The following is a 26,949-nucleotide window of genomic DNA, read 5'->3' on the forward strand; positions in this document are numbered from 1 at the left end:
ATTACTATTTCCCTTCGCTAAGGGGCCACACATCAGCATTTTATTATTCTGTTCTAAAACTTTCCCAGGCATTTGATGTCATACTTGACCGTATTTTTTGAGCCCATCTTTTCCTTCTTTTGAAAATTGTCGCCTTTGTCTATCTCCAGTTTTTATGCATCTTCCATTTGTCATGATTCTTTATGCCTCCAAGATCATCTGTTTTTTTAGCACCCTAGAATATAATTCTGCACATAGGGACTTGAATTTTTGAAATAATTGGTAATCAGGGGAAATAACAAAAGTACTATTTTTAGTTTTAACACATTTGAGTATCTGCTAAATGCAGAATGCTATTATTTGTAATGAGGGACATACAGAAACGACTAATGTGAATCAGTGGTTTCTCTCTTGAAGGGATTTGTAGTTTAACAAGAGAGATAAGATGTATACTTAGAAGTATATATTATATATATATTAATATAGAATGTGATAGCTCCTGCAGTGTTAAGAAAATCTGACCAGGGAGCTTTTAAGGCTGTAATGCCTTCTTTATGGTGTTTTACTTTCCCAGTTTGAAGATACTTTGTGTCAGAGAAGAGAGAAACAACTTAGGAATTTTCCTTTTTGTCATTGTACTTGAGCAATACTGCCTGTTCTTTCTTTCTCTTCTTTTTTTGAACATAGCTAAAAATGGCTTTTATGATATCTTTAGATCTCCCCTTCTACCTTGGCATATTATAAGCTTTTGCCTTTCTGATGTTTTAAAAATTTGTGCCATTTTTTAATGTTCATTCTGGATTATCCCTTCCTTCCGTTTTGTTGTATACTTTTACGTTGTTTTACATTTTAGATTCTTCACTTTTTTCTTCTTCCCTCAGATAATTTGTATAGTAGGAATTTCATCTTTTAGAACTTTTTACGAGTCTTGATTTCTATTTTCTAAACATTTAAAGATTTATTTTCCTAAAACCTAGTAGCATATATTTTATTATCCCCAGCTTTCCTTTCTTTTGTTGTTATTAATTTTATGATGCTGTAGTCACATTCTAGGGTCCCTATGTCAATTCTGTATCATCAACAAATTCTCAATTCATGGCCAGTAGTATTCTTAGCAATGGTAGCATTAGCTACTAAGATTATTTCATAATTTACTATATATTTCATTTGAATAAAAGTTAATACTCTCATCTTATCCTTTTTAAGATTACTTTGGTATACTTATTTAAACTTTAAAAACTTGTAGTTTTGCTATCCCAGAGGCATTTTATGAAATGTGAGAAAATATTTTTCTAATGGCTATAAGTAACTTCCTTTGGGTAAATTTTTGGGTGAAATCTTTCAGTATGGCATTTCACATTAAAATTGTGTGAAGCCTTTAATATTAGAACCCAAGAACTAGGATAGTAAGGTGTGGGGTTTTTTTTTTTGTTTTTTTGCAGTTTAGGATGCACTGCTACCCCCTGAAGCAGTTATAAAAGTTTTTTTCACTGACTGCGGCCACTAATTATGGTAACAGTATATAGTAGAAGATAGTTTAGCAGAGTTTTAAAACTTAGTTTTAACCAGAAGTCCCCAGTAAATATATTGGTGTTTACAGGTAGATATCATAGAATCTTACTTACAGGGAGTTTCTAAGTTAGTGCAGCCCAGCCCATACTTCTTTATTTATAAACCTAGTTACTGCTGCCACATTATCCACCAGACTCCTTCTCCCTTCAGGATTTTCTAAAGTTCCTGATAGAGAGTACATTGTAACTGGCAGCGATGCCCCTTCTGCCATTCTTCTCAGAGCCTTAATGTTCTTATTTTTTCTCCTCTTTTTCTATGCTTACTCAGAGACTTAGCTGTCTATGACCCCCAGTGCTTTCAAGGTTTTGGGGAAAAGAGTACTTTTTCACAAAAAAATTAGGGGTCCTATACCATAGAATAGTAGTACTGAATAATGAATCTTGTCAAAGTAGTTTCCCCCATTTAATGATAGTCATGGATTTAAACAAAAGTGTAGGTGCCTCACAGATATTTAAATCAAAATAATTAAACAAACAAGCAAATGAGTAAAAGTTTTTACTCTATTCGTGTGCATGCACACACACATCCCTTAAGTTATTTCCTTCTTCCTTCATGAATCTTCTTTCCAATAAAAATCTAATGGATAAAGCCAAGAATGTTATAAAAGTACTTTTGGTAATTTTGTTGTTTTGTTGAATTTTTTCCCAAAAGAAGAATAAAAGCATTAGTAATCATTGAATGAATAGCATCCTCTCCCTAGACCTTTTCAGTGGTTTATGATATATATACAGAGTGTCCCAAAAGTCTTAGTCTTTAAGTCTTTAAGACTTTTCAAGCACGCTGAATATGGAAAAGGAATTTTAAAACTTTTAAGTCTTTTCGTCTTGAAGATATTGCTTTTGTTTTCAAGTAGATTTTATATTTTAGCTTATTTAAATAAGCTGTTTTACTTGATAAGTGTTTAGCATTTAGGGCATGGTTTTAGTAAATTTAAGTATAAGTAAAACCAATTATAATTGTTTTTATATTTTGATATATAAATGATATACAGACATAGTAAGTGTTTTCTATTAATTCAACAGGCATGCCCAAAGAAAAGTACGATCCACCTGACCCCCGGAGGATGTACACAATTATGTCCTCAGAGGAAGCAGCCAATGGGAAGAAATCACACTGGGCAGAGCTTGAAATAAGTGGTAAGCCTTGGTGAAATGAATTATGAAAAATGAAGCTTAAGATAGTGAAATTATTTTTATCATGTATATATGTGTTTACATATGTGAATGTAGTATCCTTGGCCAGAGAGATCATTTTGTGTGATGTATAGTTTAAGCCTTTGGAGTATCAAGAAATAGAATCCCAATTGACTAGCTAACAAAGGCATTTTAGTGTAGAAGTAGTATAAAGTGCTCTTTTCTTGGCCCCACTCCCCCTTCTCTGTTCTGGTAATATATTCACAGTAACACTTTATTTAGACTTCAGTCTTTAAAAGTATATGTTTTGTATTTATATGCTTTCATTACCAAATATGTCCTTCCCCTTTTCTTCACTCCCTGTCCCAAGCTATCCCTTGTAACAAAAAATAAAAAGGAAAGAAAAAAAATTTCAGCTAAACTTAAAACATTGAACACGTTGTTTTTTTTTTTTTTCCGCAACTGCATTGCAGTGTCAGTTGACATTAAGCTTGTGGCCAACTAAAATCTCCATATCCTTTTCACATGACCTGTCCAGCCAGGCCACACTTACCCTCTTGTGCAGTTTGCTTAGCTCTTGAATATTCTTAGCATACTGTTTTAGTATAATGAGGCAGAGTGAGGTTTTCTAGTTTAGTAACTGACAAGAAAAATGGTTAACATTTGAGCCTGCTCTCTGAAGGGTGGTAGATGGAAACAAAGCAGATGTTCTGTGCCTACGGCTTTCCTGTGTCCTCTGGGTATTCTGACAGACTTACTTGAAAAGATCTTGAAATCTTTATGAAGAGAACCTGTTGCATAGGTTCAATGATACAAAATTTCTTTTTTTTTTTCCCAACTGTCATTTTTTCCTACTTACCTCCTTTTTGACTTTGTATTCCCTTTCCTACTTGGGAAATTTTTTTGACTAATTCTCTAGAGAGTTTCCTGCATCCTGTTTGGTAAACCACAGTATAAAAATATATTCTTTAAATCTTTTAGCCTTTTCTTGCAGGGAGGCTAGTTTAATGTTGCTAGTAATTTACTTCATAAGAGAAAACAAACATTAACTTATCACAGTGACTGTTTGTTGTTTGTATTTCTTGAGTCCTTAGATAACCAGAAATCTCTTTTAATTCCTACTGAAAATTTCTTTTTTCTGTTTCATGGTTCTTAGGTTTTTATTGCAAAAACTGCTTTTAAAATTGTAGTTACATATATTGATTGCTGTTATTTCATGTGTCTGACGCCTGCAAAGTGATTATCAGCTCCATAAAAGAAGACATCCATTTTTATGCTTGTTTTCTCTGCAGCACTTAGTACATAGGAAGTGCTCACAAATGTTTTTGCTGGGTGAATAAAACCCCTAAAAAAGCACTGTTTGACAATTATGTGCTGTTCTTAAAAGTTTTACTGATAATTTTTGTTTATATACTAGTCACTTCCCAGTACACTGCTTCAGCCTCCTCATTGATCGTTCCCTTGTACCAAAGAAAAACAGCTAAACAAAACTACTAATCAGAATAGTAACTCTACCTGACAGTGCATGCAACATTATTGTGGTACTCCCTTTTAAATATTGTATGATAGAGAAAATAACTTACAGGTTTGAGATAGTTTTGAGGTTTTAGGAAATTGGTTTTCTAGAGCTAGCATTTTTCCATGAGATCTTATTAATTTTTCTCAAACACTGATGACCACCAAAGATTGTGGGTAGGTTCTAAAGAGATTGTGGAAACCAGAAGTAGATTGTATTCATCTTAGGCCAGGGATCAGACTTAATACTCTCTAGAAGCATTATTGTTTCTTTGATTCCATATTCTGGCTTACAGTACTTTGACTTGATAGCATAGCCTCAGTTTGCCAGTCAAAGATAACCATTCTCTGAAAGCTGTTTGTTCCTGACAGTGGTATTTGTCTTTAATATGGGCTTAGAGTTAGGGTTCTTAATGTGTTGTGGATGCTGTTGCCACTTAAGTACTCTTGGCAGATTGGATCTGCTAATCAAGTTAAGAGCATCACTGTTATGAGTATTTTTCCCCCCATGTAGGAATATACATAGCACAGCTTACTAGTCTCAAGTTATTTCTTGACATGAATCTGAGTTGAAACCCATGCTCAAGTATGATGGAGTGTATTATAGATTTGTTATTGTTCAGTTTTCATTGTGTCTGGCTTTTTGTGACCCCATTTGGGGTATTTTTGGCAAAGATTTGGAATGGTTTGCCATTTCCTTCTCCAGCTCATTTTACAGATGAGGAAACTGAGGCAAACAGGGTTAAGTGACTTGCCCAGGGTCACACAGCTAGTAAGTGTCTGAGTCTTAACTCCAGGCCAGATGCTCTATCCACTGAGCCACCTGGCTGCCCCTTTATCATAGATACAAACGATTAATTTCTTTCTACTTAAAATATTGAAAAATATCAAGTTAAATGATAAATTATTTCCTGTTTTACTCTGGGAAGGACAGTACCTTTAAAAATTTTTAGTGTACCCTTGACAATTCATAACTTTAAGCAAAAAAGTGATTTGAAGCAAGTTAGAATTTATTTGAGTGTACATTATAGGACTGACTTTTAAAGTGGTTTGTTAAACCCTAATTTTTGTTTCATTTTGAAACTAAATGTTGAGGGGAAGATAATATGAAATCTTTAGACTACTTTTTTTCTTTTATAGGAAAAGTAAGAAGCTTAAGCTCATCTTTATGGTCACTGACCCACTTGACAGCTTTGCATCTCAGTGATAATTCTTTATCCCGCATTCCTTCAGACATTGCCAAGCTTCAAAATTTGGTTTATCTGGACATGTCCTCTAATAAAATCCGTAGTTTACCAGCAGAACTCGGAAACATGGTGTCACTCAGGTAAATATATTTGACTTAGTGTAAAACCAGGCACCCTCAGACAAATTGTTATACCATGATTTATCTTGAAAACAATTAAAATTCATTCATTAGTTCTTCTTTGCTTTAAATATTTTTAAAACTGTGACTTGTTCCTTCTGTAGATTTTTATGACATTTTAGTAACAAGTGGCTACCATATTTTCTGAAATTGTGTAGCAGGCACTTTATATTGTAGAACAGACTTATGCTTTGTGTAATACTTGAACCAAATGTGTTATAAAAATTTGGCTAGTTAGGGTTAAAAATTTCAGCTGTACTATACTTAATTCTTAGACCAGGCTTAGACTTGGGGATAACTTCTGTGTACAGCATATATCACGTTACCTTGTAAAGCTAAGTGTTGTGTATTGTCTCCAAAAGATGAATGGGTCTTGGTCTACCATTTCTACTTAGGTCTTACACACAGACTTTTTTTCTTAACCAATTATGAGCCCATACACAACCATTTCCTATGCTTAGAATGCCCTTTTCTCCTTCCCCCTAGCATCTATCTCTGTTGTGCTTTTTTCAAACCTAGGTCCAGCTTAGCTGAAACTTTTACTACTGTTTTTTCTCTTTTCCCTCCCTCCCTGCCCCAGTCCCAGACTGGAAATGACTTTGCTTCTTGGCATTTTGCTTATTTTCTATGTGTTACTGTAGTTAGTGTCAAGTATTTTGTAGTATTGCATATTTGTGTACTTGTTGTGGTCTCCTTGCTAGATTATAAACTCCGTGAGAGTAGGGGTTATGTCTTTATCTTTGCATCTCTGTTAGTGGCTAGAATACTGCTTTGCATGTGTATTGTGTGCAAATAAATAGCTTTTGGTTGAATCAGTATCCACTTCCTGCGATTCCATTTTACTTGTTTCCTGCCATGGTCCATTTAAAGGAAAATAGCAAAACTTTGTTGGCTCCACTCTAGCTCTAATGGAGTAGGTTCCAGCCTTGTGTACTAAGAAAATAAGTCCTAAGAAAAATATGCAAATGGAAAATGAAAATTCTTAAGAGTTCAGTGTTATAGTAGTTTTTGGCCAGGAAAAGGAGCTGAATCAAATACGTTTTTGGCCCAAAAGATAGTAAATACTGACATTATTCAAAATCCTATTTTTTTTACCCTCTTTTTAGTAGAATCCTTTAGTTTTACTGAGTAGGTGATTTAAAATATAAATGAAAGCACCAGGGATTACAGGAACAGTCTCCATGAATACTTACCGAAGAATAATATTGTGTTGCAGGTGTTTGCCTTTATTGTTAACTTATATTCATTCCTGCTGAGTATTATACTTGGTAGCACTCGATCCAATTGTGAATGACTTTAATTGTGTAAAACAGACTGTTGTATTTGAAAATCTTTTTTTAAATATAAATTTATTTATTTTTAGTTTTCAACATTCCCTTCCACAAGTTTTTGAGTTCCAAATTTTCACCCCATCTCACCCCTCCCCCACCCCAAGATGGCATACATTCTGAATATCCCTTCCCCTAGTCTCTCTTCTCCTCTCTCTCTCTCCCCTTCTCTTATCCCCTTCCCCTTCTATTTTCCTGTAGGGCAGGATAGACTTCTGTACCCCATCTCCTATATTTCTTATTTCCCAGTAGCATGTGAAAACATTTTTTTTAAACATATGTTTTTAAAACTTTAGTTTCAAATTTTCTCTTCCTCCCTCCCACCACCCTCATTGAAAAGGCAAGCAACTCAATTAGGTTGTACATGTGCAGTTATGCAAAACACATCCATAGTAGACATGTTGTGAAAAACTAACTCTGTTTCCCTTAATCCTATCCTGCCCTCCCATTTATTCTATTCTTTTTTTTGACCCTGTCCCTCCTCAGAAGTATTTCTTCTGATTACCCCTTTCCCAATCTGCCCTCCTCTCTATCATCCCCCTGCTCTCTTCTCCCCCTATTTTCCTGTAGAGTAAGACAGATTTCCATACCCAATTGAATGTGTATGTTATTCCCTCCTTAAGCCAAATCCTATGAGAATAAGATTCACTCATTCCCTCTCACCTTCCCCTGCTTCCCCTCCACTGTAAGAGACTTTTCTGTTTTTTTCTTTTTTTTGTGAGATAATTTACCCCATTCTACCTCTCCCTTTCTTCTTCTCCAAGTATCATCCTCTCTCATCCCTTAATTTTATTCTCCAGATATGACCCCTTAATCTTCAACTCACCCTGCCCTCTATCTATCTATCTACATATAAATACATGTAATTTTTTTCCTCCAACTACCCTAATACTGACAAAGGTCTTATGAGTTATAAATATCATCTTTCCATGCAGGAATATAAACAGTTCAATCTTATTAAATCGCTTATGATTTCTCTTTGCTGTTTACCTCTTCACATTCCACTTGAGTCCTGTATTTGAAAGTCAGATTTTCTATTCAGCTCAGGTCTTTTCATCAAGAATGCTTAAAAGTCCTCTATTTCACTGAATGACCATTTTTTCCCCTGAAGGATTATACTCAGTTTTGCTGGGTAGGTGATTCTTGGTTGTAATCCTATCTCCTTTGCCCTCCAGAATATCATATTCCATGCCCTGTGGTCTTTTAATGTAGAAGCTGCTAAATCTTGTGTTATCTTGATTGTGTTTCCACAGCGCTTGAATTGTTTCCTTCTGTCAGCTTGTAATATTTTCTCCTTGACCTGGGAACTGTGGAATTTGGCTATACTATTCCTAGGAGTTTTCCTTTGGGGATCTCTTTCAGGAGGAGATCTGTGGATTCTTTCAATTTCTGTTTTGCCCTCTGGTTCTACTATATCAAGGCAGTTTTCCTTGATAATTTCTTGAAAGATGATGTCTAGGCTCTTTTTTTGATCATGGCTTTCAGATAGTCCAATAATTTTTAAATTCTCTCTCCTGGATCTATTTTCCAGGTCAGTTGTTTTTCCAATGAGATATTTCACGTGGTTTTCTAATTTTTCATTCTTTTGGATTTGTTCTACTGTGTCATGATTTCTCATAAAGTCACTAGCTTCTAATTGCTCTATTCCAATTTTTTAAGGAAGTATTTTCTTCAGTAAGTTTTTGGACTTCCTTTTCCATTTGGCCAATTTTGCTTTTTAGGGCACCTTTTCTCCTCATTGGCTTTTTGGACCTCTTTTGCCATTTGGGTTAGGCTATTTTTTAAGGTGTTATTTTCTTCAGTATTTTTTGGGTCTCCTTTAGCAAGCTGTTGACTTGTTTTTCATGATTTTCTTGCATCACTCTCGGTTTTTCCTCTGCTTCCCTTACTTGCTTCTCAAGATCCCTTTTGAGCTCTTCCAAGGCCTGGGACTGATTCATATTTTTCTTGGAGGCTTTGGATGTAGGAGCTTTGACTTTGTTGTCTTCTTCTGGTTGTATATTTTGATCTTCATTTTCACCAAAGTAAGATAATATAGTCTGACTCTTTTTGTGCTGCTTGCTCATGATCCCAGCCAATTACTTGAGTTTTAAACTCTTTGTTAAGGTAAGAGTCTGCTTCCAATGTGGAGAATGTACTGTCCCAAGCTTCAGGGGTTTGTACAGCTGTTTTCAGAGATACTTGTAGGGACCTATAAATTTTCAGTTCTTCCAAGGTGGTATGATAAGGGGCAAGGTGTTTACTCCTTTCCTGGCCTGTGACTACAAGTACTGCTTTCTGTCCTGTAACTGTGAGGAGGGGTTCCTCTCCACAGCCACTACAAGCTCTACCAAGCCAGTGCTCCTCCTCACCCTAGCACCGCTGCCCAGAACTGTGGCCCAGATCCAAACGCAGGCAAAGCAAGAGATTCCTGACTCAGCACTGGCAAAGAGATCCCTGCAATCCCTCTCTGATCAGCCACTGGATTCCCCCTCAGTCTGTGGGCCAGAAGCTCAGGAAGCAGCTGCTCCCCCCCCCCGGCCATGCTCTTGGGGGATGGAGCTGAAACCCTGCCTTCCTCTCTGACCACCAACAGAAACAGACTTTTCCCACTGACCTTCTAAGTTGTCTTTGGCATTGGTGGATTGAGGAGTCTGGAAACCTCCACAGCTGCCTGAGATTCAGTCCTCTGAGGCCTGCTCCAGGTTGCTGCGGCCTGCATGCCCACGCCACGCTGCGCTCCCAGCCTGGCATGACACACCTTTCTGATCAATCATCCAGGTTGTCTTGGGCTGGAAATTTGTTTCACTCTGTTTTTTTGTGGGTTCTGCTGCTTCAGAATTTGTTTAGAGCCATTTTTTATGAGTATTTGGAGGGGTTTGGAGGAGAGCTCAAGCAAGTCACTGCTTTCACTCTGCCATCTTGGCTCCGCCCTGTATTTGTAAATCTTAACGAATATTGAGTAAATTCAAAGAATAACTTACCTCAGAAGGGTAATCTAAACAATTCCTTTGAATGTTACTACAAGGTCATCTAAACCTTTTTTTAACCCTCCATTTTCTAATTATAAATGTTAAACTGTCTTATCATCACTTAGTCTATTTTGTACCCTGTGTGCTAGACTAGATTCATACTAGAATATGTTTTTAAAAATAAGTTATTTGTCCAAAGAGTTTATTTCCTAAGGAAAAAATTTTAAAACATTTAGTGAAGCCTAATGTTGATGTCTGACTGTGTGAAACTTTTATTTTTCCAATAGGGAACTCCATTTAAATAACAACCTGTTACGAGTTCTACCTTTTGAGCTGGGAAAACTGTTTCAGTTACAGACTTTAGGTCTAAAAGGTATGCTTTTAAAAAATTTTTGCATATTGCTTTGTTGTCTTGGTGGGTAAAAGTTGAGAAGTAGTTGACATTTTTGAAATTAAGTAGGAAATTTAGAAAAATAAGAAAAAAATTCATATGAGGAAAAGGAAAAAATGCTCAAGGTTTTCACTACCTGAAAAAAAGCCAAAAAAAATTTTATTTGAAGGGCACCTTCAGTTTTGGTTAAGCATTCCTATCTCAATTCCATTTATCTCTGCATAGTTTTTTCTCCCTGCTGATCAGTTCTATCTGCTGTCTTTTCCCACTTGATCATTGTTCCAGTCTACCTCCCCATCTTTCTCCTCCTTTAATCGTTTTTTTTTTTGCTTGTAAAACTTCCTTACAGTTTTTGACTCTACACTTTGATCATTTTGTCACATGGGTTGTAGCCACTTTTTCTCACAACAGGGAGAGCCTTCAAAAATTAAGAACGGTTAATAGAATCTTAAGAGTTAAAGTAACATGAGATGTTACTTAGAACCCCATACCTCATGCAAGAGTCCCTTCTACAACATCCCTGAAAAAGATCCAGCCTTTGTTTGAATACTTACAGTGACAGCCAGTACATTATCAAATAAAGCAACACTTTATTTTTAAACAAATCTTAATTATGAAAAAGATCTTCATGTGTTCTTCATATTTTAAATTTTTTAATATTTAGATCATCACTGTGTTGGGAATTTATTATGGCATATTGTTTGAGATATGAATGAAATGGTATTTTTTACCATGCTTCTATCCTCTATACTTTTGTTCTTAAATTAAAAAAAAACTACATACTTTACATATGCTAGCTTCAATAAATAATTATTAAAAATTACATTTTTCATCTTGTTAAATTGGGCCTATCTTTCTAGTTTGTCAAAGTCTTTTTAGATCCTTATTGTCTAGTACATGAGCTTCACCTTCCACTTTTTTATCATCTTTGAAGTTGATAAACATGGTAACTAGGCCTTCCAAGTCACTGATAGTCAATAGTAATAGTAAAAGTTCACTTCTATGTAATGTTTTAGTTTTTTACAAAACGTGTTCTTTACAACAGCCAGGTATGTAAGTATGATCTCTAGATTGAAGTAAATAAGGGCCAGAAAAGTTCTGACTTGTCAGTAAACCAATTAAGTGGGAGAACTACTGCTTCAAACCAGATCCTTTGGCTCTAGGTTCAGTACTCTTTATTCTTTACTATATTAGGCTGAAATTAATCCATTAATCTTTGTTAACTGATTTACCCAGCAGCTGAGAGGGTACTGTAGCCTGAGAAGCGAACATATTTCATACCTATACATTAATTACTTTTACCTTTTCATTTAATTTGATTAAAATCCAAACAGAAAAAAAAATGAGTTTCATTTCTCAGTTTTTGCTGTTGTTTATCAAGATTTTTTTTTCTGACTAAAACAAAATTTCATTTAAAATAATTTAGGCTAATTCAGTTCATGATATGTCAAAATAATTAATATTCAGAGTTTTGATATCTCTAAATTGAATACTCATAAATTGGGTCTTATTATGCTTTTTTAAAAATACTTCAAGGAAATCCACTTACACAAGATATATTGAACCTCTATCAGGAACCAGATGGGACAAGAAGGCTACTGAACTATTTGCTTGATAATTTGGCAGGTACTGGAAAAACAAGTAAGTGGTGTAATTAGTTTAGATTACTTTTTTGGGAAGACAAATAGAAATATTGTCATTTCATTTTGTGTTAAATATTCCACTAGTGGCAACAGAACAACCACCTCCAAGATCTTGGATTATGCTACAAGAACCAGACAGAACAAGGCCAACTGGTTGGTAGCATTGTTTTTGTTTGCTTTTTTTTTTCTACTAGTTATTACTAAATGTAATTAAAGTTATGGCATACCAATAATTGTGGTCATCCTTAAGTAGTCTTCGAAAGAAACTTGTCTGCAATTGACTTAATTTGGAAAATACTAATAATCACACTTTTGAAAACTAAACTTCTTCATATAGGCATACCCACCCTCTGTGTGGTACTAAGGATGTGCCCTGTGAAGTAACTGTCAAATTTAGTTAACAGCAAAAGGGTATTTGCATAATGTAATGGAAAGAGGACTGGCTTGGAATTTGATAGATTTTAGTTCTGTTTCTAGTTCACTTACTTTGGGCTGGGCCTCACTTTTCTATGATTTTACATGGTATCTGAGGTCCTCTTATTGCTAACATTATTTAATAGATGTTAAATGAAAATCTTCAAGACCTAGGTAATGCCCCAGCTGTATCAGGCAGCACTTGATTGAGTAGACTTTCAGGACAACAAACTTCTTAGTTGAGTAAGAGGTTTGCCAGTTGACTTTGATGCCCTTTGAAATTCTAAATTTGATGAAAGTGATTTGTATAATAACTTTATAATTAGTTGTAACAAGATTTCCTTGCACTTTGGCATAAGCTAACTGTGTGGTTCTGCAGAAGTGAACAGGACTTGGTTTTTAATATAACTTTCTATCAATTTTACATGTTTCTTCATGAGTGTAGTTTGGTGGGGTGGGATGGAGTTAAGAATGGGGAGGAATTGGAGTCCCAGAAACCTGCATTTTAGAGCATGATGTATTGAATGTGTAAAAGCCAAGTCTGAACTGTTTTATTTTGTCAGTATTGTGTTATCCTCTTATAATTAAAGCACCTTAAATCAAAGTTTTTGTATTAAGGGATGTAAAAATCTTTTTTCTTAAATTTATGTTAATAAGTTAAATGGGTTTTTTTTCCCCTGTAGCTTTGTTTTCTGTCATGTGCTACAACGTTCTTTGTGATAAGTATGCAACCCGGCAGTTATATGGCTATTGTCCATCATGGGCACTTACTTGGGAGTACAGAAAAAAAGCCATTATGCAGGAAATCTTGAGCTGCAATGCCGACATCATAAGTCTTCAGGTAATTTATGGAGAAAAACTTTTGTTTAAATGTACAAAATCTCATCTTTCAGAATTGCCAGAATGAGGAACAAATGAAATATATATTAATTGGTGTTAGTTAAGAAAGTTTTAAATTCCTATATTTGTAAAATATGTTTCTTGTCATCAAGTTTCAGCATTAACCCCCTGGGTTCTAGACCTGGTGGGAAAACTGATTATCAGTTTCCCACTGTAACTCTGTACTGCACTGGTGAATTAATTTTAGCTTTTGATGATAGCTGAGTGTGGCCAACATTGTCCCCACTGCTGCAACATATTTTAATCTGAAGTACCTGGGAAAATGAAGCTATGTATATGGGATTTTTCTTTTTCATTTTAGCACCATCTGGATTAGAGCATGTTGACTTTATATAGGAAAAATTTACATGTATGGTGCTTACATACCAGTTTCTGGAATGACTAACTACTTAAAAATTGCCTGGGTGAAACAACATCTTTACATCTTAGGTTTTTTTCTGTGTTCCTGGGTACCAAAAGAATTGATCTGGGCAATTTGTACTTATAAAATGAAAAACAAGCAGGTGAGAAAATGTATTGAAAAAAGGGGATGGGCCTTTGCAGTTCTTATCTCTCTAACTCAAGTGCAACACCTCTACAGATAACATGTGGGTATACAGGCATAACCTCTATAAGATTGCCCTGATCAATGGCAGTAAAAAGGTTAATACATTACAACTGAAGTCAGCCATAATATCATCATCGGTTAACAGTAGTGATCCTTTGATGCTGACTGCCCCTTTTCACCTAACATTATCTTTTAAGATAACCAATTAATTATGGTAGACAGTATATGCTTATAATAGTTTGTGTAGTCATAATGAATTTGTTTTTAGGGAACTGAAATACTTTGCTATTTATGATTTTTCAGGAGGTTGAAACTGAACAGTATTACAGTTTTTTTCTGGTAGAGCTAAAGGAACGCGGCTATAATGGATTCTTTAGTCCAAAATCTAGAGCTAGGACAATGTCAGAACAGGAAAGAAAACATGTTGATGGTTGTGCAATATTCTTCAAGACAGAAAAGTAAGTAAGCTGTCTCCCTTGCAAATATAATATATTTAACTTTCAATTCAAGTTGGCTTTTTTAAGGGAATATTAACTCATTTGTTGATTGAATGAGTTAAAGAAACTGAATTATAAATGAAAATAAAGCTACTGTCATAATTTTTTTCATAATAGATTTGCAGGGATATTTCATTCATATGTGTTTGTGTGTGCATATACATATATATATGTATGTATATACATATATAATATGTACATATGTATATACATATATAGTGTATGTATGTATATATGTATATATACAACACACATACATACACATTTTTTGTGTTTTTTTCTATTTTCTTTTAATTGTTGGGGTTTAATTCATATAAATGGAAGTACCATGTGCCCTTCTGTGTCCTCCCAAAGAACTTCTTAAATTGTCTTATCTTGAACCTGACCCTTGGAAAGTGTGGTATAGGAGCTATGAGAAGAGACTATGTGTATTGTAGTTAAGTCAAATTTAAGTTCAGAGAAGAGAACCTCCTTATTAGGTGTGTAGTGCTCTAAAGCCCTATGTACATCAGTGCCAAATTGAAATTAATTTAAGATTAATTTTGGAAAGTTGCCATTAAATGTGGAGAATTTGTCTTTGAATGATCTTAGCTCCATCAGATATGCATAAATATACGTAAGATTAGAAATCTTTTGTATTTAGTATATTCTTCAGTTTTCAAATTACAGAGTTTTGGAACTTAGAGATTAGCCAAAGTAACCCTCTCATTTTTCAGATGGAGAAACAAAAAGTTTCAGAAAGAAAGAGTATCTTACCAAAGTCATGTGGTAGAGTGGGGACTTGAGGCCAGTCCTCCTGTCTCTTGGTCCCAGGCTCTTTCCTTTATACCATGCTGCCTCCCCTGAGAAAGCATTTTCTCAACTATGCTTTTTTTTTTTTTAAATATTTAGATTCACATTGGTTCAGAAACACACTGTTGAATTCAATCAACTAGCAATGGCAAATTCAGAAGGGTCTGAAGCTATGCTGAACAGAGTTATGACAAAAGATAACATTGGAGTTGCAGTGCTACTAGAACTTCGAAAAGAATTGATTGAAATGTCATGTAAGTGACTAATTTCTGATGAAATTGATGAAATTGGTATCTAAAATACAGATATGTTGTCTTGACAGTTTTGAAAAGAGTAGAAATCTGAAAATAGCTAATCATATCTTAATTATCTTGATTAGTACCTCAAAAAAGTAGAAATTTCAGTCTTTTCCAATATGTCAAATCATTTCTCCTACCCACAAAGCTTAAGATATAGGTGAATTTCCTAAGAAAGTCTTGTAAAGAATGAGTGAAAAGCAAAAAGCCTTCATTATTTTCTTCTAAGCATTCTTGATTTGAAAGAAATAGAGAGGTAAATATGAAACGAAATAGCTATTCATACACTGAACTTCAATACTTTTCTACTTTTTTTGACAGCAAAGGTAGATTGGAAGTAGTCTTCCTCTTGAGGTTGTGTTTTTTTTTTTTTAAGGACCTTGAGACTCTCAGTACTAAAGACATTTTAGATGTATTGAGCCCTTTAAAATCATTTGCTTTCGGTCATAAGGTCATGTGAAATGAAATGTTTGGTTTCTCTTATCCTCTGATTTTAGCTGGAAAGCCACATCTTGGAACAGAAAAGCAGCTTATTCTTGTTGCTAATGCACATATGCATTGGGATCCTGAATATTCTGATGTGAAATTGGTACAAACTATGATGTTCCTCTCTGAAGTAAAGAACATTATTGACAAAGCCTCTCGGAGTCTCAAGTCCAGTGCACTAGGAGAACTTGGAACCATTCCACTTGTGCTGTGTGCAGATCTCAATTCTTTACCAGACTCTGGTAAGAACTACAATATTTATTTTGTAGAATACAGTCTTTTTTATCTTAATGCATTTGTCACTGAAGATGATATTGTTGAGTAGAGTTAGCATTTGAAAAGATCAACATCAGGTATGCCATGAAATTATTTTGTACGTTTAAAAAATGAAATAGTATAATGAAAATTCCAACGTGTTACTCCTCTTGGATGTGATAAATACATAGTTTAAATAGAGAAATGACCTAATTAGAATTTGGGTGTCTGAATTAGTGCTCTTAAATCAGGGGTTGGCACCTTTGGATTCTGTCCTCAGAATAATGTTTTTAAATGTATGAAATAAGATAGAGGATTACAAAGGAAATCAGTTATATTGAAAGTTATCAAAATAGTAAACAAGTTCACAGACCCCAGGTTAAGATTCTCTGTCTTAATTCATGACAGTACTTGAATTTAACTTAAGGCAAAAATAATATGTCCTATTCTCCCCCCCCCATATTTTTAGTTCCAAGCGGGGTGGAGAACCTGTCTCACTTACTTTTGTATCTTTCCCAGCACTGTACTTTGCACCTAGAATGTGATTAAATGATAGTTAAAAGAACTAATCATTTATGATTCTGTTCATGTCTGTCTTTTATTTGTAATGTATACTATTGAAGTTTGTTTATCTTGTTTATGTTGATAAAAATGGATAATTGTTTTTATCTCTTAAATATCTATATGTATTCTCCACCTGTTTGGTGTAACCCAGATTCTGAGAAGATTGTTAACAATACCTTTTTTAGATTCTAACCATCCTTTCGCAGGATCTCAGATATGATCTCTTTTATTGGCATAGGGTAGGCTAAACTGGTCTTATTTTTTATTTACAAAATTCAAGGAAATTAACTTCAGCCAAGTTGTGTAAATGAGTCAGACTGCATTTGAAATGCTGTTTGGTGTGTAATGCAACTCTTATGTGATAAAGTGGAAAGAATGTTGAGTTTTCAGAGAAGCTGGGTTCAAATTCACATTTGCTGCTTACCTTTGTGCCCATAAACAAGTCATTTTATTTCCTCCTATATTTACACCCTCTTCCTCCACAAACACAAGTACAGTGCAAGAATATTCTTTGATTTGGTAGAATAAATGCAATATCAAGTAATGTGCTTAGTAAACTCTAAGAGCAATTAGAGAAGCAAGCTTTATATCAAATGGTTTTACCTCTACAACTGGTCTCAAAGCTTTCAGGGAATTTTTATTGCTAATTAGGATTGAGGATTATGCTTTGGAAATATCACTGCATAATGTCCTGCAGTTTTAGTAGTAAAGTATCTGGAAATTGTAGAAATATGATGTTAAGTAAACATGAGTTTTAAGATGCTTTTATAAATAGTATTTTTAGGGGATTTACTTACATTATATATTGTTGTAAGGCACCTGGGTAAGCCTGGCAATTTTAACTAATTAAATTTTAGTTTAATTAGTAATTTTTTTTTGTTTATTATAGGTGTTGTAGAATACTTGAGTACTGGTGGAGTAGAAACAAATCATAAGGATTTCAAAGAACTAAGATACAACGAAAGTCTTACTAACTTCAGCTGTAATGGGAAAAATGGAACGACAAATGGAAGGATTACACATGGTTTCAAGTTAAAGAGTGCCTATGAGAATGGCCTAATGCCTTATACAAATTACACATTTGATTTCAAGGTGAGAATTTGGACTTGAAAGCATCTATTCCATTAGAAAATCATGTAGCCTTTTTACTTAAAGTAACAAAATACACATCTTTAAAACATGGACAAGTTTTTTTAATTGGGGTAAAAAGACTCATTTGTATTGCTCTTCTAGAATACTGAATGTTTGCAAATCCTATGATAGAAGTCCATGTCACATGTGCTTCACATTTCTAGAATAAAAACATATAACCATTAATAAAAAGGGAGTTATTGCCTTTTATAGACTTGTATTAAAATAACCCCTCATTTTCTTGTTGGGTATTGAGCCTTTTGCATCAATGAACATTTTAGATCACCAAATTTTTCTAATAATGTTTTATATACTTCCTTGCCTTCTTAAACAAAGTATACTTATATTTCAACATTTCATTATCTGTGATTTAAGTCATAACTCTTCCATGATTTAGATAATTTTTGTGAGTTAACTGCTGAAAAAAATTTATCACCTGGTAGCCTTCAGACAGTTCCCCACCTCAAAAGAGGGATGAGCCTTTCTGAATTTGGTTATTAGACCTTAGACTAGATATGATCTGTCATCAAGCCTATAATCAAGAGCTTTTCCAGCCTGGTAGAACCAGTTAGTTTTGTGCTCGTCTGACCTCGGCTTTGGACATACAAAGCCCCTTTCATGTTATGGGGAGACGTCAGAGGAGGATTTTAGTGAAATAGGTAAAATATGCTCTATGTAACCTCCTTTTGGTGATTCAAGACCATAGCATAAATTTGTGCTGCATACAGTGATTAAATTGTTGAGGTTTATAAGACTGTGTCCCTGGACTATGCTATATTTTAAAGCTATATTTATTTTCTACATTATTTCTCTTTTTTTACTCTATTATGTCTTCTAACAGTTCTCCCCACCCCAGCTCACCAACAGTTAGCTGCTTTTTGTTCTTCTCTGGGTTTGGAAAACAGATTACCAAACTTATTAGATACTACATTTAAAATAAGAGCAAATAAACTCTGAATGAGGGACTATCCTGGGAGGAAAGTTTTTGTATTTCAATATGTATACTTCGAAAACATTATTTTGTTTTCTCAGAGACTTCTTATGCTTCCTTCTTTTTTTCCCCCCAGCTCTGTTTTGGATAGTTAAGGTATTACTATATTGAGTAAAATTGGATGTGTTAACTGATTTTTCTTCTAATGGCTACCACATCTCAGATTGCAAAATTGTTAAATTGAGGTGTCTTTGGTTTTACTGTCAGAATTAAGTGAAGTCAACTTTAGAACACTAACTTATGGGGAAAGTTTATTATCACTGTACCTCCTGATTTTCTTGTTGGGTTTTCTCAAAGATGCAGCTTGAGAGTACAAGTTGAAGGATGGTTCTTATATCCAAGGTGTAGCGTGTAATTGGTTTTGTTTCTTAATTGAATTAATTTTGTCAATTACTGGAATAAATGTGGCGAGTGAGGTAGTAGCTTGAAAAAGAATATATTCTGTTTTTATGCTAACTTTTAAAGCAGTTCTTCAATTCCCCTTAGTTACTTACGCCTTTGTGTAACAGTAGAGCAATAGAAGTGAAGTCTGGTGGTGCCTTACAATTCCTATTGAAATTCCATTGTAAACTCTAGATTTATAGATAGCTAGAGTTTAAAAGGGGCTGTAGAGCTTATCTAGTCTATCCCCAAACTCACATCCCCCTGTTTTACAGTGGAAGACCCTGATAATCAAAGTTGTGGCTTGCCCATGACACACAGCTGAGTTCTGGCTGAGCAGGGACTCAAACCTTGTCCCTTTGACTTCCATTCCAGTGCCCTTTATACTAAATATTGCTGTTTTTATGTTCACAAGGTAGCAAAAAAGGTATTCTCTTTCCCACCCAAATATCTCTGTATAGCTTTAAAACTTAAAGAAGTAAGAATAGGGGAGTGGATTGGTTTTAGGTTAGAAAAAGACTTCCTCTTCACATTTACTCAGTACATGCTTATTTGAATGGAATCTCTATCATAAAAATATATGATGATCAAAATGTATGACCCTCAGTAAGGGGGAAAAATCATCTTTTGATGTAAATCAGTGATGTAATAACACTTAATTTCTGTGTGAAACCAAAAATAAGGTGGTCTTCCTTCATGAACCGTAATGTCTAGAAGATAATTTTTACATTGCTGTTCCTGAGATACTGTGATATTCTTTTGGAAATTATGTACATTATAGCATACGTCCTAATTTTTAAGTTGATCATGTATAGAGGGTAATTTTTATTAACCAAAATATTTGACTAACTGGCATATCTCATTCCTTGATCACGTTTGATAAATTTATGGTAACCCTATAATAGCTGTAAGTTATTGTGTTTGCATTAGACAAACATTAGAGCAGTCTACTGGTCCCAAGATTTGTCTTATTTGCAACTTGTTGCCTATAAATAAAATCTGTGGAGGAATTACTACTCTATTTTAGATAGGTAGCACAGTGAATAAAGCAGTAGGCCTGAGGTCAGGAAGACCTAAGCTCAAATCCAGCCTCAGACATTTAACTAGCTGTGTGGCACTTATCCTTTGTCTGCCTCAATTTCCTCAACTGTAAAAGGGAATAAAAATATCGCCTACTTCCCAGGGTTGTTGTGAGGATCATACGAGATAATGTTGGTGTAAATTGTACAGTATCTGGTGCATAGTAGGTACTTAAAAAATGCTTATCTCCAGAGGGATGTACCTCCCCCTCCCCACCACTTTCTGTTAACTCAGTTAACTTGAGTGTGTTTGCCTTATTGCTCAAATGGAAGGATTCATTGATAGAACTGTCAAGGTAATAGCAAACTACCCTTTAAAACCTTGGATTATAGACACACACACATACACATACACATATACATATATACATATATATACACATATATATATACACACTTTTTTTTAAAGAAAGGAAAACTGAACATAGTGGGGAAATAATAAAAAGTTGTCAGATGACAAATGCAAAAAGAATCTGATTCATCAGAGATTAAAAGAAACTGAAGACAAATTTAATTTATGATGGTGTTGATACTTTACTTGCCATCTTTTTCTGCTTTCTATAATTCCTTTCATGTTTTTGTGCTGAATTCACTATGTCCTCATTTGCTTCTTCACCCTAGCCTTCTGCCCTGATCTTAATTTCTCTGCTTGCATTCCTTTTCCCCATTAAAAATGTCAGTCAAATACATGTAAATGTGTTTTGCATGACTGCACATGTATAACCTATGTCAAATTGTTTGCCTTCTCAGTGAGGGGAGAGGAGGGAGGGAGAGAATTTGGAACTCAAAATTTGAAAAAAAGGATGTTAAAATTATTTTTAGATGTAATTGGGAAAAATAAAATATTAAGTGAATAAAAAAGTCCGTCAAAACTGGCTGCTCCCAGTAGCCTTTCCAGATTTATGCGTTGAGTAAAGATGTTGGAATGGTCTCCTTTTCAGTGTTTTCATTGATATATAAGAGGGGCCCTCGTGCTGTAATGAAAAAAGCACTGGCCTTGGAGTTGGGAGACCTGGATTCATATCCAATTTTAACACTTAACTGTGTGACCACAGGCAAATAATTTAATCTCTCTGAGCCTCGTTTTCTTCATTTGTTAAATGAGGTGAATACCAAAAAGTACCTACCTTACAGGGTTAAGAATAAATGAGTGAATATATGTTAAGTGCTTTACACATTTTAAAGTCCTATATAAATGTCATTTATTATTAAGAATAATCCCATGCCTTCTCTATATACTTAGCTGCAGCAGTGAAGGAGGAGGAGCCAGATATTCATAGCTACTTACCAAGGCAGTTTATTTCACTGAAAAAAGTGAAGATGCCTAAATGAAATAATCTGTATCTTTCTGAAAGTACTGCTTTTGTGTACAGATGTGCCTGTCACAGAATGACTTTTTATCCTACCTATTTAGGGATTTTATGTATTATTTACTTGCATGTCATGTATTTATGAATTATAAATTATTCAGATTGTGTATATGTACTATTTTTTGCACCTTAATCCTCCAGTAGAGTGTTTGCACTGTCTTTCCTATCACTTTACTTCAAAAGAGTCTTCAGTATAGATCTCAGTGCAGATTGTAGCCCCTCCACATCTTGCACAGCTCTTTGTGAATTTCAGTGGCCAAAACAGTTCATCATTTGGTGTAGTGGCCAACCTGCTGCTTATGAGCCCCTCTACTTAAACTAGGGTAGTGATCATATGAGGCATACATACAGTCCATGACCTGTGCTTGTACTCAGCAACCCAGGGTCATTATCACTTCATGAGGTATCTTAATAGGACTTGGAGGGGAGAGGGAAGGAAAGATTATTTTCAGTTGAGTGTTCCTGTGGTTTATTGTTTCCTCATAGAGATATGTTTTAATTGTCATAGCTGTAGACATCTCCCCATTCCACCCCCCAAAATTAGGTCATTTAACATTTTAATTTGTACAGCTTTATACTGTTCATTCTAACTAATTAGCTCTATGTAGTTCAGCTAGTCAACTTTGTTATCTCTAGTGGAACCTGATACTTCCTAACATTTGAAATTCTGCTGGGTGCTAGATTAGTGGCAGAGCTGAATCAGGACAGGTCTCAGGAGACAGGATTTATATTGATTTCATTCTGAAGCCAAATAGCATAATCTAGAAGCCACTTTTATTCCCTTTTTCCTTCCTATCATTGACTTGAGTCAAATCCTTCATAATGATTTTATGTTCTCATTGCTTTCTTTGAAGTTGTTTGAATGATTTGGTTTACGGTAATACCAGTGATAAAATTTTAAAACTGTGTTCCCCAAAGAAAGCCCTTGATGTTTCAATAACATCTTGTGGGTTTTGTTTTTGTTTGTTTTCCAGGGTATTATTGACTACATCTTCTACTCTAAACCTCAGCTGAACATCCTAGGCATTCTTGGACCTCTGGATCACCATTGGCTAATAGAGAACAATATAAGCGGCTGTCCACACCCACTCATCCCTTCTGACCACTTCTCACTTTTTGCACAACTGGAGCTCTTACTACCCTTCCTGCCCCCAGTCAATGGTATCCACCTTCCTGGCAGGAGGTAGTCAAGTATATTGAGAGGGCAACCTCAGTCTGATTTGTAAAATTGTTAAATCTGAATATAGAGGAGTGAGGTATGGCCAACAGGGATTTTTTCCTTAATGATGATCTGAATTTTGAATCTTGATTATTTGGTAAAGACATAATAAAAGCCAGGTGCTATCAACAGAGACAAAATTCTGAGCCCAATCTGCTTTGTATACCGATAGACAGGGATTGGTGCATTTGCACCTGTCTTTAATTTGTTACAAGTAATCTTCCTATTCTATCCAGCATAATATTTTCATGCCTTGAAATAGGGAAATGTTTATATAGCATATTCTCTTTGCACAGAAATCTGTAGCACTACTTTCTGAGGCCAGTAGTAACATCCAGAGACCATTCTTCTGTACTTCACTCCCTCCTTTTTCAGACTTGTTTGTAAAATATAGAATTTGAATTTAGCCTTTATGCTTGTATATGAACTACAGAAGACCTGATTTATGAGATTTTGTACTTTAAAAAAAATCAGATTTGGAAATGATTGTATTGTAAACTAAGGCTAAATTTTTATTGGTTTCATGTGTTAGGCCGGCTTGTAAGTAAAAGAAGCTGCCACAGGCTTTCTCTGCTAAGAATTTGCACTGTTAGGGTTGTGTTGGCCCTCTTGAACTACTTTATTTTTAAATTGAGAACATTGCTTTTTAAATCAAAATCTGTTTAAAGCTTAAGACATTAACTCTGATGAGAGATAACTTATCCATGCATTTCTGAATTGTATGAAAAACATATGACTCCCAGGACAGATAAGCTAAGCAGTGAATGATCAGTAGACTTCTATGGGCTAATGTGTGTACATTCTAATATTTTTAAATCTTTAACTTTTTTAAGTTAAGAAAAATTAGGGATGCTTATGTACAGCTTCTTAACTTCTGTTTAAAATACTACTTGTCCTATCTCCACTGTGCCTGCTCTTATTTGTTCTCAACAAGCACTGCCTGTGCATGCAGAGAGAATCTGTGCATCCTCTTTTATATTTTTAAAATACTCTAAACATTTGTGAAAATTTTATGAAAATGCTTTTGTAGAAGCTGTGGCATTTTTTCCTTTTGTGAAGCATTGAATATCACATATTTGAACATGTTCAGAACGTGGGTCCCCAATTCCTAGCTCACCAAACCCAAGCACTGCTCACAGAGAGTCATTGCACAGTGCTGCCTGTCACTCAAAATACTACTATCATGTGAATTCTTTTCGGTTTCAATGTGTTCCTGTCTCCAAAAAAGAGAGTATCATTCCTTGAAAAAAAAGTAATGTTTTCTCATTTATGAAGCAGTGTAAATTAGATGTATATTCAGAACAGGTTCCCAAGACAATTCTTCAGATCGTTTTAAAGTGACCAAGTCTTATTTTAGTGTGTCAAACAGGACTTAAGTTATATCACATCCTGTGTTTGTTGCTCATAGTGCCATTAGTAGCTTAGAGATGTAAAGCCAACTTTATCTTGAAAAATTAACTTATATTTTCTTTCCCCCTTCTCTCATCTTTCAAAAATCAATTAAATGAATTCCAAAAGAGCTTGGTCTAACTGCTTTTGTTTCAACTGCAGGCAGGGAAGCAAAAGAGCACTGTATGAACATTAAGGGCAAAATTGCAAAATGCTGTGAGCATTTTTTAAATACAGTGAATGAGTCATTGCCAATAATGACTTAAAAATTTTATTATAAAATCTCAGCACTTAAATGTGCTTAACCATTTTAAGATAAAATGACATAGTATGTAAATTCTAATATTTTCACTTTAAATTTCTAAAGTCTTGATCTCGAATTCTTGTCTGGGACCTGGTTTTTGTTTGAGGTTTTTTTTTGTTTGGTTTTGGTTTTTTAAAGTTGTGCAGACATCAACATGTCCAGTTTATAATCAGTACATTGAAATGCAGGTAGAATTGATGTAGTAGCATCAATGCATAACTTTTATGTTCTTTTTTGTTTTTGCTTTTTTGTAAAGTGTGAATAAAAGGTGTTTACTCATGTTTCCTTAACAATGTGTTGGTAATGTGCATCATGACAATTTCCAGTGAAGATGAGCTAGTTGAGCTCATCAAATTGAGTAAACTATTTTTCTGATGATCTGGATTATGTAATAAGTCCAGAAAGCTTTATGGCAGGTTCGGGGGAAGCACTTATTCATTTTGTATTTGTTAGTAGGGGCTATTTTACTTTAATAGATGCTGGAGCTGGAGTGCACTTGTTAGATTCTTAAAGGTTTGAGCTTTACTCATTATGTTTCACCTGTATTTGTTACTGTCTTAAATAGATTTGAATTTATGGCAGCAGAGTAAAATGTTATGAACTGTTGTGTCTTGAACATACTTGTTCTTGCCTAGATGAGATACATTGCAATCTTTGGGTCAGTTTGAACTGCTTTTCCACCTTTTAGATAGTGATAAATTGTATTGTGAGGATCTATCAATGGTTTACAGTTATAACTTCAAATGAGAAATATTTTGAATCTAAAGGGGAAGAACAGTTACACCTAAACTGAACTGAGATGCTTTTGTCAAGCAAGTTTTATGTTAAAATATTTTCCTATGTCATGAATCTAATTTCAACATCATTTCCAACAAGCCGTACCCAAAAAGATGCAATAAAATTCATATGTTTTCACAGTGCAGATTTTTTTTTCTTCAAAAGCTCTATGACAGATATTAATTAAATGCAGTTTTGGTGTTGCCATAACAGGTCTTCAGTGTTCTTGTTAAGCACATCATACAAATGTTCTTTGAAGTGGGGGGTGGGAAAGGGGAAAGTGAAGGGTTAGAGTTTCCTCTCTTACAGGAAAACAGGTATTTGGGACCATTAAATTCCATGCTGTAAAATGTCTTGAAGCTCAGGACAGTCTGCAGTATCTTTGGAGATAATTTATCCTTGAGAAAATAATGTTCATCTAAATTAGCTTGTGGCACAATTTAAAGCTGTGGAAATATGAACTAATTGAAGCTTAAAAAAAAAAACAAAACAAAACAGCATTAATTAGGCAAAGAAGACCACTAGGAAATTTGTTGTTATTTTGTGCAGCTCAGTAACATCCAGTAAGCCTTAGTTTGGCCTAATGCTTCTAAATCTAGGGAAATTATTCTCCTGAATGTTGGATTTTAAATTCAAATTCAAATTTTTTTTGAGATGCAAATTCTCAACCGATAGTTTTCAGTATTCCGTTTTTAGCTATATATGGTGCGACTCTAAAGTAATAAGGCTGGATTTCTATAAGCTACATAAAATCAGTCTCACTGCATTAGAGTCCCACCTCTAATAAGGAAATAAACCACCCAAGACAAAAGAATTTCTACAATTTATTTTTAAAGCAATCCACCAAACTGTATAACTTCTTTGTTATTGTTCAAGCAACTGCTCCTGTAGACATTTCTTACCTAGCCTGAAACAGTATTTTAGTATGTTAACTTTGCAATTTTTTTTGGCTACATAATATTTTAATAACACATAGATGTCTTGGTATGTTCAAGTAGTATCTAAAATAGAATCTAGTCTGTCTTCACAGTACTTCTGTATAATGTGTGATGCACTGGACTATCTCTTGTTTACCATTCATGTAATACAAACCAGCACATTATCAGCACTAAGCTCAAAGAATGTTGCATTTGTCTAGGCAGCTCTTTAATAAGATTATTGGGAGACTGAATATGGTCTGATGGTAAACAAGGGCTTTTACTGTTCTCTTCAGTGGAACTTTCTTCTTGGTCAAATTGTAACTAGCTAGTATTATATTTATATACAGGGTCTTTTTTTCTTTACCAATGTATTTTCCTACTCATAGCTGACCAATAAATTCAGTATCTGTTTCAAACTATTTTTTACGTGTAATTTCTATAGCAACTGTGTAACAGTATCAAGAACAATAAATATTGGTGTTCTTCAGCATCTTCGTAGGTGAGATGAAGGGGTCGGGCTGGATGCCAGGGCTCTTCCAGCTGTGAATCTAAGACCTGGTGGTCTGAGGAACAAGCCTCAGATCTTGTTATCCCCAACACAGAACTTGGCTCTCTTAATTTCAGAGGCATTTGGCGAACACCAACCACAAAGTCATTTGATAAAGTGAACATTTCCAAGGGAAGGCTTGGGGCATGCGATATGTATATTCCAGAATATGCTCAGTCACTAGGTATAGCACTGGTGTCTTTACCAAAGGT

At 34.7% G+C, this 26,949-nt stretch overlaps 1 protein-coding gene across 3 annotated transcripts in view; it reads left to right on the forward strand.

Annotated features, from left to right (window-relative positions):
* The window catches only part of CNOT6 (CCR4-NOT transcription complex subunit 6), a 48,101-nt gene extending 21,492 nt beyond the window's left edge, over positions 1 to 26,609 (forward strand). For 2 of the 3 annotated variants that reach the window (XM_078150281.1, XM_020998623.2), the window contains 11 exons: positions 2,574 to 2,687; positions 5,340 to 5,526; positions 10,132 to 10,217; positions 11,772 to 11,876; positions 11,963 to 12,031; positions 12,976 to 13,133; positions 14,043 to 14,197; positions 15,128 to 15,282; positions 15,822 to 16,052; positions 17,519 to 17,721; positions 22,556 to 26,609. In XM_078150281.1, coding sequence (XP_078006407.1) covers positions 2,574 to 2,687; positions 5,340 to 5,526; positions 10,132 to 10,217; positions 11,772 to 11,876; positions 11,963 to 12,031; positions 12,976 to 13,133; positions 14,043 to 14,197; positions 15,128 to 15,282; positions 15,822 to 16,052; positions 17,519 to 17,721; positions 22,556 to 22,768 — 1,676 coding nt within the window. In that variant the 3' untranslated portion in view covers positions 22,769 to 26,609. The remainder of the gene's footprint in view (positions 1 to 2,573; positions 2,688 to 5,339; positions 5,527 to 10,131; positions 10,218 to 11,771; positions 11,877 to 11,962; positions 12,032 to 12,975; positions 13,134 to 14,042; positions 14,198 to 15,127; positions 15,283 to 15,821; positions 16,053 to 17,518; positions 17,722 to 22,555) is intronic. The other variant, XM_020998621.2, reaches the window with a different exon arrangement.
* The last annotated feature ends 340 nt before the right edge of the window (positions 26,610 to 26,949 follow it).

The sequence above is a fragment of the Phascolarctos cinereus genome, unplaced genomic scaffold (genome assembly GCF_003287225.1).
Source record: "Phascolarctos cinereus isolate Bilbo 61053 unplaced genomic scaffold, phaCin_HiC Scaffold_2;HRSCAF=192, whole genome shotgun sequence".
In the NCBI taxonomy this organism is placed as follows: Eukaryota; Metazoa; Chordata; class Mammalia; order Diprotodontia; family Phascolarctidae; genus Phascolarctos; species Phascolarctos cinereus.